This window comes from Synchiropus splendidus, chromosome 2 (genome assembly GCF_027744825.2).
Source record: "Synchiropus splendidus isolate RoL2022-P1 chromosome 2, RoL_Sspl_1.0, whole genome shotgun sequence".
NCBI lineage: Eukaryota > Metazoa > Chordata > Actinopteri > Syngnathiformes > Callionymidae > Synchiropus > Synchiropus splendidus.
The window spans coordinates 19,343,544-19,355,155 of record NC_071335.1 but is presented as its reverse complement, the minus strand read 5'-3'; the positions used below and the strand labels follow the sequence as shown (position 1 = coordinate 19,355,155).

Genomic DNA, 11,612 nt, shown 5'->3' with positions numbered 1-11,612 from the left:
CCTCGGTTCTCTACCACAATCCGTTCCTGACGGCCGTTTGAGAAGCAATTTGTTGGAAATCTGAATCGATTTTTCCCATTACAATGAATGGAAAAAGAAATAATGTGTTCCAGGAGTAGGAGTGAATGTAGAGTGTCTGCTGCAGGTGCGCTGTTCCTCTATGTGTGTGGCCGCTGCATGTGGGAGGGGTTGCCGAGTGAGTGACGTCTCTCCAGAAGTGAAGAGGTGCCCGGTGCGTGTCCAGCTCTGAATGTGCGCTTCTGTGCAGTTTGGCTGTGACAAAGTCATAAACCAAGTCACGCTCTGTCCCAGACTGGCCTCATCCCTGTCCCAGCTCCAGCCCACAACAGGACATCAAACCCTGGAGTGGTGTGGAGAGCGAGCACCTCCCCTGTGACACTCTACCACGGTCCAGTGTGGAGACAGGAAAGGTTTGACACCTCAATATGAAGAAAAAACTGTCAGTAAATGTAGCTAACGGGACACGTCTGCATACAGAGGCTGCGTTATACACAATAACAAAGCGCACGTTATGTTTTTTCCAGCTTTTTTCTGGGGCGTTCGAGTTCTGGATTTTCGTTCAAAATCCGACGCAAAAAAAATCTTGACATTTTTGTTCGAACTCCAGGACGTTCGAAAACCAAGGTACCACTGCATTACCAGGAAGGAGCAGAAGATGACAACCAATAAGGTTCATGGAGAAGGACACAGATTTTATTTATATTCACCTTGAGGGATCCATCATTATGGACATGGCAGCTGGTGATGACTTTAAAAAAAAGTTCACAGAGTTTCACAAGAGTTCAAGTTTAAATACAGAGCAAATTTTTAAAATCCCTACATATTTAAAAACAAGCAGACATGAAGCAGAAGTACAGCTTGTTTCACAAATATCTTCACATGATGACGACTACAAATACTTCTCTACAAAACAAAAAAACAGGATGAAACTGACACATCATAACACCTGATTCAATCGAAAATGTGTCACAGTGAAACGGTCGCCTCGTAAACTTTTTCAGCATTCTGAGAGTTTCTTTTACATCAGAAAAGTCTGAGCAGCCTGAGAGGAGCACAGCTGGTTTTTGTTCATCGACTTGTGCTTGGAAGAAACCTTTGGTCATGAGCGGCTCTAGACAGCCACTGGGTTGATGAGAGCGGGAGTGACTGGAGGAGAAGCTTTGCCTTTGTATCCCAGCGTCAGGATGTGCTGCTGCAGGTGGGTGATCCACTGCTCCTGCACTGACAGTGGGCCTTCGAACACTCGCTCACAGAACCTTGCGGGGAACAGGGAGGAGACACTAATTTGGATGACCAAAAGAACGAGGAGACTTTGAGGCAAAAACAATGAAAGTGGCACGTTTCAGAAGAGTAAATAAATTGCGACACCTACTGAGTTTTGCCAGTCGTGTTTTATGTTAAATGGCGCCATCACGCGGCGTTTAGCGGTACACTTTATTTTTATTTTTTCGATTAGGTGACTTTTTATTGTTGAAATAAATGCATATTAGATGAATTCCAAATGATAAATCCACTCAACAGGGCAAGTGACTAACCTGCATTTGAGTGTGTAGACTTTTCCCACCAACTTGACCAGAGGTGTGAGTGGAGGTTTGGGCAGCATGGCAGGGATGCCTCCGGTCCGAGGTGGAGGCTGAGAGCCAGACTCCCGACTTCTATCCCCCACTGGTGTCTTTTTAGGAGGATGAGCTGCGGAAAGACGAATATGAGATTTTCATGCTCCGAATCTGTGATACTTGCATCTTTGAATCCCTTACCTCTCTGTGAACGCACACCTTGGTCAAAGTGGATTTTGGTTGTCAGCGTGAGACTGTGATGTCTGGACGAACCCGCAGCGCCTCCTCGTGGTGACTTCAGCTCTGGCGCTTCGGGGCCGCTGACACCTAACGAATCTGTCTCTGAGGAGGATGCTGTCGCACTTTTGTTGGACTGAAATAGAAAAAATAGAAACCGATCAGCTGAACCCACTTCACCCAAAAGAAGCTCTTCCCACCTTTTTGATGTACAAGTCTCCCATGCGATAGCGCCGCATCACAGCCGCCACTTTGGTCGGGTCCCTGCGCATGATGTCTCTAAGGAATTCAATCGGCGAGTTGGCCCCTTCCGACTTCCATTCGGACAGGCCCAACTGACGGAGGTGGGCCCGGGCGTGACTGGCCAGGGCTTTGCGGTTCTCAAATTCAAACCCACAAAGTTCACAGGTTTTATCTACGCCAAGAAAGAGGGGTCCAGTCGCATCAGCTATGACGTCACAACCACAGTGAAAGCCACTTCATATGAGAAACCTCACCAACAGGAGCTGCTCCACTCTTAGCAGGCGAAGAGTTCTCTTTCATGGAGAAATTGAGGGGTGAGGAGTAGGGTTTGGAGGACTGCTCCGCGGACTGTTGCTGGTCCAAAGTCTTAAGGGCCGAGGAGTCCCATGTGGGTGTGCCATCTTCACTTTGAGCCATGAACTCTCTGAGCAGCTCCAGCGGCGATGTGTTGATGGACCAGGTGAGGCCGAGCTGGCGCAGGTGGGAGCGGGCGTGACAGGACAGAGCTTTGCGAGTCTCAAACAGCTGACCGCAGTAATTGCAGAGGACTGTTGGTGGGGACTGGTCTTCTGTGGAGGACAAAGCTTCTGAATCAAAGCAGGACATCAACAATAGCAATGACAGAGGTCATCCTTTGAAACATAAACAGACCATTGTATCTACATAGCAGAATCCATTTGGTAACTGGGTCAACCATTTTATCTGTAAACATGAATCAGAGCTAGCAGATCACTGTGGCTGGAAAAGCAGTTTGGCTTGGATGACGATACACAGAGGAAGGGAGCGACTCTAAACTTAAGTGGACTTATTATATTGGCATATTAATGGAAATAAAGTTGGGGTAACGGCCATTTAGTTTTGAAGTTGACCATGAAATGTATAGCAATGAGCTATTGCTATATGAACTATACTGAACAATCATCAATTAATAATTTTTAGACTGTATTTTTATGCTTGTTTCTTGTTCTTATGCCGCACATTTCTACTAACCCCTAGCACATTGTGGATAGGAAAAAAGGTGCCCATATAATACCTGCAGTGATAGTGTTTGCGGGAACAGCATCCTCAGTCGATATCCGACAGCTGCTGACCAGTTCCTTCGATGGTGACACCTCCATGTCCACAGGTTCCTGCTTGGGCTTTCTCTGAAGGGGGTCAACTGCTAAGCGGAAGCCTTTTTTAGCTTTCGGAGGTCGGGGCGTCACGCCCTGAGTTGGCTTTGTTGGACTTGGACACGACGAAAGAACGGAGGTGTGGGAATGACCTGGATCAGGGGAAAGAGGTGAAGGTGCAGGAGAGGATGGCGAGCCCGATTGTGTGCATTTTAAAATGCCACTATGGACCAGCTCCTGCATGGTGCTGATGGCGGTGCCCTCTCCCACCAGATACAGCAACCCCATCTGCCGCAGGTGAGAGCGGGCGTGGCTGGCCAGTCCTTTGCGGTTTCCAAACTCCTCTCCACAAAAGATACATTTGCAGTCCTTGGATGTTTTACTCTGTTTGCTTGGAGGCGACATGAGTTCGGATGTGGGTTCAGGAGAACGTTTAGGAGAGGGTTTAGAAAGAAGAGGAGCTCCAAGCAGCTCTGTCTCTTTGGAGCTGAGCAGCTTGTGATCCTCACTCTCCATGACGTTGCTGAGAAACTCAATAGGATTCCCTTTGACAGCACTTGGTGGAATTCCTAGCTGTCGTAAGTGAGACAGAGCGTGACGGGAGAGACCCTTGCGGGATTCAAACCAGCAGCCGCACATCTGGCAAACGTGGACTTCATCATCTTTGTCTGATGCTACAAATGCAGAAAACAACATTTTCAGTTGAGCAGTTTAATACCTTGTCAAAATAGTGAAAGCAGACAAACCTAGCGTGATGGGAGCATCGGTTTCCAGCGGGGCCCAGAATGGCTTCAATTGTTTGCTTCCTTCAGGTCCGGCAGAAGGAGATGACGGCAGGATCGGGGAAGTCCACAGACTTGATCCGGCCTGTGTGCTTGTTGCGACTTTACTTTTCACCTTGGAAGTGGGTGTTTTGCTTTTTAAAGAGGTTCTAGATCCTTTTTGGGCTGACTTTTGAGAGGAAGTCCGAGGTTGTGGGGAGTCATACAAGGGCTCCTTCAACTTTAAATTGGTGAGGTCTCCCTCTCTGTCCTCCATGAGTTGATAGAGGAGCTCGATTGGAGCCCCACTGCTGTCTGACATCGTCACACCGAGCTGCCGGAGATGCAGTCTGGCGTGGCTGGAGAGACCACGTCGCGTCTCGAAATGCGTTCCACAGAACTCACAAGTGACCGCTGCTGCTGTGGGGCCCTCTGTTGATGACAGTACACAACTTTAGGACACAGAATAGGTTGAGTTACAACAAGAGGAAGTGTTCATTCAAGTAACTGTCAGTAAAAAAGACTGTGATTTCTACATCACCAGAATCAAGATAGTCAAATTAATGATCAAATTTAATAATCATTCACTCTTAACAACAACATCAATGTCTTACACAATGCATCACACAAACCTTCCGAAACATGCAAATGTGGTGCTCTCTAAGATACAACTCCAGTATTAGAATGAATCGGTTCTCACCTTCTGGATCCATCTGTTAACGTGATATTGGCGGTGTTGTGGGTTGACTTTCGAGGGATCCTGTAATAAATCAAGGACATAAAAATAACAATACACACTCCCGCTTTCAACTTTCGATCCGTTCTATGAAACTCTTTGCACAAAAACGCGTGAACTAATAACAAGCGACCTCATTTATATCGGATCGGACTCACAATGCGAGATGAATTTCAAAATAAACAAGGGTTAAGCATTGGAAGGCAGTGAAGATGCCCCTTTTGTTGCGCTGAACAAGCATGCTAAGATGCTAAAACACATTTGCGAGGTAGAGCATTCGTGGATCGGAAAATCCTCCACACCGAAATCTGTCACAATTACTAGTGCGACTGAGTGCCATCGAGAACATTCCAACAGCTGTCTTACCAGTCCGTGCACTTTATTCGAAATGTTTAAAACGGCAACGGCAAAAAACGATAAGAGGAAGTGATCTATGTTGTACCGGTAAAATGGATTCATTTTCAAAGTAAAAGCCTGCGGACTTCCACATTCTTGAGACGTAAATATGTTTTACAGGCGACATAGTTCCGTTACAACCCAATGGCGCTGTGTAATTTTATTGTGCATGTCGTCATCTGATATTAAAATTCGAGGGCTCATGTGCAGAGTGTAATATTGTAGCGCAGGGTCGTCCCTCACGCCATCGAACCAGTCGAGTTAAATTAAACAAAAACAGTGGTACGCACACTACAAAATGATCCAGCATTGACAAACTAAATTTAAAAAGCTGAATCAAAACACGACTGTTGACAAGTAAAAACTACAATCACGTTTTGTTCTGAAGGCGGTGTGCGTCACGTCCCGTAGCCGCCATTAACCCCGCCCACCTCCCGCACTCATCCCACTCCGGTCCTGCTCGTCTTCTCCTCCTTCCTCAGCAGGACGACTCACTCCTCCACTCGTCATCCAGGCAGGTGGGTGAAGTTTCAATTTAAAGTCCGTCACGCTCCGGTATGTGTTGCACTTACCACCAAGGATGGGTTCGCGAAAACCCGGCTAGCTCGGAGAAGCTAACACAGAGCCGTGCAATGCTGGGCGAGTCACTCACTCCTCGGTACTTGGGCCAGATTCTGGCTCTTTCTTTGTTCCGGTGCGGCCAGTGACAGCCGGCTGCTCGACTCTTTGTTCCTCCGCTGCTGCACTCATGCAGAATTCCTCGGCTTTTACGATTCAAAACACGTGCATCGCCGACAATGGCTGTTGATGCTTCGACTGCTGCATCGTGGCTACGGATCTGTAAATGTTTAACCCAAGTTCAGATGCTCGCGTCGATGAAACCGCTTAAAAAATAGTAAAACCAAACGTAAAGCACATTCTTTAGCAGAGTTCTCACTTGAGATTCGGCTGCTGGCGGTTATATAATCCCCAAACTAGCCGTTGTTCCCCGCTGGCGCAACATGACTTGCATGTGACTTGTTTGGATGATCAAGCGCATTAGCACCGTCCTGCAGGGCAGAAAAACTGGTCGACTCCAAGCGTCTCAGCAAATGCTTGTTTCTTAGTCTATTATTTAGCATGGACGGTTACTTTAACGGGGCTATGACTTCAACCCTTGGTCCCACCCTCGACCTTATCTGTGATCAGTCAGAGCCTCTTCTGGAGCCTTGCTTTTTATCTCTTTCAGTCCACTTGCACCATGTCTGCGGGAAACGCTAAGATCGGCCAACCTGCCCCAGACTTCTGTGCCACCGCTGTGGTGGGCGGACAGTTCAAGGATATCAAACTGTCAGACTACAAAGGTACAATAGTGCACAACTGTCTTGAGGATCCCGTTTGCTGATTTCAGTTGTTTCCCAATGACAGGGAAGTATGTGATCTTCTTCTTCTACCCACTGGACTTCACCTTCGTCTGTCCCACTGAAATCATCGCCTTCAGTGACAGAGTGCAGGAGTTCCGCAACATCAACTGTGAGGTGATCGGCTGCTCTGTGGATTCACACTTCAGCCACTTGGCCTGGTGAGGGTTTTCACGCAAACATAGTACGTCATATGAATTGCTTGGTAAAAGCCTATTGACATTATAATTCACAAGTTTAACAGTCTTTAAATGGTTAGATACAGCTGTTAGTTTTAAGAGGTTGAAGTAAGACCTCCGTCTTATGTCACAAGACACGCCCTCCATGCTCCTGCCCCTTATCAGCCACAGCTCCTCACGTCTCTGTCTCACCTGATAACAGTGTTCTTGATCGAAAGTTCTGGATGGCATGAGTTATAAAGGATGTAAACAGCTGGAAGTGTAACTAGGACATTTCCTAAATGCATTTCCTCTCACAGGACCAACTTGCCGAGGAAGCAGGGAGGTCTTGGCCAGATGAACATCCCTCTTGTGGCCGATCTGACCAAGAGCATCTCCAGGGACTATGGTGTGCTGAAGGAGGATGATGGCATTGCATACAGGTTTCCTAGACTTTATTTTTATCGTTCAAATTCGAGTGCCAAGTGTGGCGAGAGTCAGACCGTCGTATCCGCACAAGAGATAAATCTGGCTTTTTCAGACACTCACTCCAATACATCTTAAAAAATATTGTTATAAACAACACAAACTCTTCAGTTGCTCTCCCTTTATATGGAGGAGCGAATGGCTGTCGCTATCATTGTGTTGCCGGCAGTTGAGAAGCGTGTCAGCAACACAAGTTTCATGTTTTGTACTAATGTTTATTTAAGCCTGAAGCAAACACTTGATTCTTAATGAAGCTCATTCGGATTCAACAGTCATGTTGTGGCACCTGCACAGCCTATAATTAATCAGCTATTTGGACTTTGGCTGTCAGGGGTCTGTTTGTGATCGACGACAAAGGCATCCTGAGGCAGATCACCATCAATGACCTCCCCGTGGGCCGCTCTGTGGACGAGACTCTTCGCCTGGTGCAAGCGTTCCAGTTCACTGACAAAAACGGCGAAGGTGGGTAGTTGGGACCGTGACACATGTTCTGGTGTTCAAAACAAAGTGGGTCATTGGCTCAGATGTTGACTCGGTTTGTCATATAAGTAAACGCTATGGATGTTAAAGGTTGTGTTTAACGTTTGGGTGTTCGATTCCTGCTTTGCTAACAGTGATTTATACATGTTGACCGTGAGTACCAGTCCGTACTGAAACAAGTGGAGAGTCATGCTATTTCTAAGGTCAAGTCCACATGAAGGTTGTCATATGCAAAACGTCTGTCACAGTTCTAGCTACCGCGCCACTTTATTGCAGTCGACTCCCTCAGTTCAGTCGGTGAACTGTATAGTTGATCACGTTGTCTCCTAGACTTTGTCCTCAGTGTATAGTTCACTGTCATCTGCTGACAATTGTTTGCTCTGCTCCTTTAGTGTGCCCCGCTGGCTGGAAACCCGGCAGCGACACCATCGTCCCCGACGTGGACAAGAGCAAAGACTACTTCTCCAAGCAGTAGACATCCAGACCGTAGCACTGACCTCACATGAGAGATGTCCTTGTGAAGCAGCTGTCAGCTCACCTCTTTTACAGTTCTGATTTGAAAGGAAAGTATTTTGTTGCAAGTCTTATATTTGTATGTCCAAAATACAGCCAGTGGGACAGCCTTGTAGTCTCAAGCACTGAAGAATGAACCGTACTGTTTTTCAAAAAACGAAAAAAGTTGCATTTCCTCACAGTTTGTTTCTTTCTAGCGTCAGTGAATAAAGCAGTTGTAACTCGCTTTCACTGCCTCTTATATCCACTTGGGGGCGACGTTGTATTAAACAGATAAATGCTGCGTAAAATTTCATTGAAATGTCTGAGACAACCATAACTTTAGGAGCACTTTATTCGGTACCTACTCTTTTGCGCCTTTCACATTCCCCCGCGTACCTCAAGTCAACTAGGAACAGAAGAATATGGTAGACACCTTTTTGTGACCCTTATTTTTTTTTGTTTTTACATCAGTGTAAACAGCTGGATTTTTGCTCTCACAGTCTGTCATTTTTGACTATTAAAATCACTTTTGATATAGATACTGACCACTGACCGGTAAGACATTAGACATGGAACGGTTTAAATGGCTTCAAGTTATTCATCCTTTCAAACAAGATCGAAGCAGAACACTCTTTAGTTAACACCATGATCTCTGCCCTATTTCTTGTAAACAAACTCTGGAAGTTTCCCGCCTCCGTATTCCTATTAACTCATCAGTTCTCCGCAACTGAGTTCAGCTGTAAACGAAGGGGAAAACTCCCGTGGTCTGAAACAAAAACCACGAAATAAAGGCGTCTTGCGTTAGGTACACACCCGTTCACACACACTTGACGGGTGAAGCAGGAGGGAGTTCCCGGAAACTTCAGTAGATACGCGCTGACCATAAAAGGAGTGGCACGTACGTCACACACGGAAACTGTCGCGCGCGCTTGACGTCAACACACTTAAGTGTCGAAACTACCGCTGTCGTAAATAATCACATTTCTTATGCGCGTCCAGAGGTGAATTGCTTCTTTGACAAGTATAATACCGTGTCTCTGTTAAGTTTAAGATCGCAATGACGCCTTTAACTTAATATATGAAGATAGTTATATAATTTTCTAAACTGACGCCGCAGGTGTAAACATAAGAAAATACCGTGTTTGACTGTTCATGAAGGAAACGACACAACCGTTCATTACTTGTGTTTTACTTAAATATGTATAATGTACACGTAAAAAGGAGTCCGGCTCAATCTGGCAGACACAAATAAGTTACATCATGGGTCAAAACAAATGTAAACAGGACAGTAAAAGACACTTTTATAAAACAAAAATGTCCCAAGTGTTAAACGTGGTCCAGTTCTGGTATTCAGACTGTGTTAGAGGACGTCGTTGTTTTTGTATCAGTGCAGTTGTTCAGAGTCCAGTGCTTGGTTTCTTCAGTAAGACTTCACTTTGGGCGCCAGCATGAGCTGACAGCCGCTGCTCACGTGCGTCATGACCTTCTGTTTGAGTTGGGCCACTTGTTCTCGGAGCAGAGTCGCCGTGTTCGACAGTCCCGCGTTGTCTGATTTCAACAGCTTCACTTTGTCCTCCAGGCGAGCGATGCGCTCCAGCTTGCGCCGCCGGCACTTGGACGCCGCGAGCCGGTTCCTCAGCCGCTTCCGCTCCGCTTTCATGCGCTCCTGGTTCTCCAGGTCAACCGGGGACATCGGGGGGGAGCTGTCGCTGCTCAGCATGTCCGGCACCGTCTGCGGCTCCTCTTTCAGCCCCGCGAAGCGCTGCGCGTGGATCCCGGCTCCCGAGTGCTGGAAGTGGTGGGAGCCGTGCGCAACCGGCTGCGGATGCTGGTGGTACTGGTGGTGCGGCAGGTAGCTGATGGTGGTGGAGGGGTAGCTGACGGCCGAGCTCATGCCGGCGTTCGTGGCGCAGCTGTTTAAAGTCGTGTACTCGAGCGGCTCTGGTGGCATCGTCGACCCGAATACCGACGCGGAACAGGAGACGCCGCCGGCCCCGATGGACACGTTGGGGGGAGCCATGTGGTTCATCTTGTGCAAGTCGTCCAGAGCCTTGACAAAACCCTCCGCGAAGCCCTCTTGCTCCTCCGTGATCCCGCGGTTGTAGAGATACTGGCTGGGGGTCGGCGTCGTAGTGATGAGCCCGTTGCTGTTCTGGATGATCAGCCGCTCCAGTTCTGGGGAGGCGAGCTTCAGGGAGCCCACTTCCGCCGAGCCCGCCGGGAAGAAGTCGCCCTCGCAGGAGCGCAGCTGCTGCGTCTTGAAGTTGGAGCTCCGGTAAGACTCGGGGAAGTTCAAGTTCATATTCTGCTTGAGCAACTTGTAGTCAGTCAGTGCCGCTCCTGGATGGCCATAAGCAGAGAGAAACGAGTCGTCATAAAAAGGCTGTTCCATCATTGTGGACATCATTTAAACTCAACAGTCAAATAGTCTTCAGCGATCCAAATGACTCAATCTCCGGTACAAAGTCCCGCAGTATTATTAGAGTGAAGGGGAAAAAAACAGAGCAAAACTTCCAAAATAGTGGAACTTTACTGTACCAAGTCGTCGCTTGTACCTTCACTGTGAATCAAAGCGTAGTCCAGTGACTATTTGGGACGCGTTCATTCCACTGCGGAGCGGGTGAGGCTGCGGAGCTCTGCGCTCTCCTCGGAGCTCGGATAAAGTGACTGGCAGCTCACGAGCTCCGTCGCTTTTATATCAACAGGATGGACACGAGCGCAGCAACTTGCCGCGCGGCAAGTCCCGTGCGCTGATTGGCTCCCCGCCGCGCACAACCCGCCTTCGGCATAATAGATGACGTTATTGCCAGGAAGCGAAAGGGTAAACAAGACCAGACCTGAGGGCGAACCCAGGTAGCACAGGTGGGCCAACGGAACCGGCGCGAGCTCACGCCAACACTTCTAGCACACGGTTATTACTGCCCTCACAAAGTCGCACGGTCAAGTCAGCAGCTGGTTCCACTGGAGTCCATGTACAACCTGAGATGTCAGGGTAGAAGCGGGTGACACTCGGCCGGATTTATGTTCCTCGGTCCATATTTGGAGATGGTGACGCACCCGTTCCTCAGTGGGAAATGCGGGAAGACAATCCCCTTTTGGCAAAGCTTCATTACCTCATGGAGTAGTAAACTTCATTGAAGTCTAGATGGTGTCGGTCTTTCTGTCCAACAGTGACGAAACGGCATTTAACGAGAGAAAAAAGAAAGCAACGCTCAGTGTAAAACAGTCTTTAAATGATGTGTAAACTAAAACAATGCAGTTTAATAACCTTTATCTTATTTCGTGCATTAACAAGCAAATAATTATGGTGAGAACCCACAAATTAAATTAAACACATCATCCCTTGATGTACAAAGAAAGAAATATTCTCATATTCTCATTATATGCTTAAAATGTGTCAGTGCTTTAATATAGTTTTGTTGTTATTGTTATTATTTTCAGAATGAAAATGACGCTGATACTGGTGGTGTTTCCATCCACTTCATTATATGAGGTCAGGTCGCAGGGGCAGCACTCGAAGTGAAGAGTCCC

At 47.4% G+C, this 11,612-nt stretch overlaps 3 protein-coding genes across 6 annotated transcripts; 1 reads left to right on the top strand and 2 right to left on the bottom strand.

Moving 5' to 3' along the window:
- Positions 1-715: 715 nt before the first annotated feature.
- LOC128753786 (protein Wiz-like) lies at positions 716-5,108 on the bottom strand. 2 transcript variants are annotated; one of them, XM_053855864.1, is made up of 9 exons: positions 5,033-5,108; positions 4,631-4,690; positions 3,916-4,362; positions 3,091-3,843; positions 2,312-2,626; positions 2,015-2,229; positions 1,779-1,950; positions 1,557-1,710; positions 716-1,277 (listed from the first exon to the last, which is right to left on the bottom strand). In XM_053855864.1, exons 2-9 carry the CDS (start codon positions 4,641-4,643, stop codon positions 1,133-1,135), a joined length of 2,214 nt encoding a protein of 737 aa, XP_053711839.1. In that variant the 5' UTR covers positions 4,644-4,690; positions 5,033-5,108; the 3' UTR covers positions 716-1,132. The 2 variants fall into 2 exon arrangements, with proteins under 2 accessions (XP_053711839.1, XP_053711840.1); XM_053855865.1 differs by having other exon boundaries at positions 4,631-5,091.
- Positions 5,109-5,450: 342 nt separating this feature from the next.
- On the top strand, positions 5,451-8,325 carry LOC128753788 (peroxiredoxin-1-like). Its single transcript, XM_053855869.1, has 6 exons — positions 5,451-5,580; positions 6,291-6,405; positions 6,470-6,623; positions 6,941-7,063; positions 7,438-7,568; positions 7,979-8,325. Exons 2-6 carry the CDS (start codon positions 6,303-6,305, stop codon positions 8,059-8,061), a joined length of 594 nt encoding a protein of 197 aa, XP_053711844.1. The 5' UTR covers positions 5,451-5,580; positions 6,291-6,302; the 3' UTR covers positions 8,062-8,325.
- A 96-nt stretch (positions 8,326-8,421) lies between these two features.
- Positions 8,422-10,765, bottom strand: LOC128753787 (transcription factor JunB-like). Of its 3 annotated transcripts, none has more exons than XM_053855868.1 (2): positions 10,637-10,765; positions 8,422-10,421 (listed from the first exon to the last, which is right to left on the bottom strand). In XM_053855868.1, the coding sequence occupies exon 2, from the start codon at positions 10,381-10,383 to the stop codon at positions 9,502-9,504; it is 882 nt and encodes a 293-aa protein (XP_053711843.1). In that variant the 5' UTR covers positions 10,384-10,421; positions 10,637-10,765; the 3' UTR covers positions 8,422-9,501. The 3 variants fall into 3 exon arrangements, with proteins under 3 accessions (XP_053711843.1, XP_053711842.1, XP_053711841.1); XM_053855867.1 differs by having other exon boundaries at positions 8,423-10,421; positions 10,620-10,739; XM_053855866.1 differs by having other exon boundaries at positions 8,430-10,733.
- Between the last annotated feature and the right edge of the window lie 847 nt (positions 10,766-11,612).

Bases quoted from the DNA above. Each gene is read 5' to 3' on its own strand.
- LOC128753786 (XM_053855864.1), bottom strand. The intron at 2,627-3,090 runs GTATTATATGGG...TGTCCTCCACAG, and splicing joins CGCAAACACTATCACTGCAG to AAGACCAGTCCCCACCAACA. The intron at 1,951-2,014 runs GTGGGAAGAGCT...TTTCTATTTCAG, and splicing joins GAGACTTGTACATCAAAAAG to TCCAACAAAAGTGCGACAGC.
- LOC128753788 (XM_053855869.1), top strand. From the start codon at position 6,303: ATGTCTGCGGGAAACGCTAAGATCGGCCAACCTGCCCCAGACTTCTGT. The intron at 6,624-6,940 runs GTGAGGGTTTTC...TTCCTCTCACAG, and splicing joins CACTTCAGCCACTTGGCCTG to GACCAACTTGCCGAGGAAGC. The intron at 7,064-7,437 runs GTTTCCTAGACT...TTTGGCTGTCAG, and splicing joins GATGATGGCATTGCATACAG to GGGTCTGTTTGTGATCGACG.
- LOC128753787 (XM_053855866.1), bottom strand. From the start codon at position 10,488: ATGATGTCCACAATGATGGAACAGCCTTTTTATGACGACTCGTTTCTC.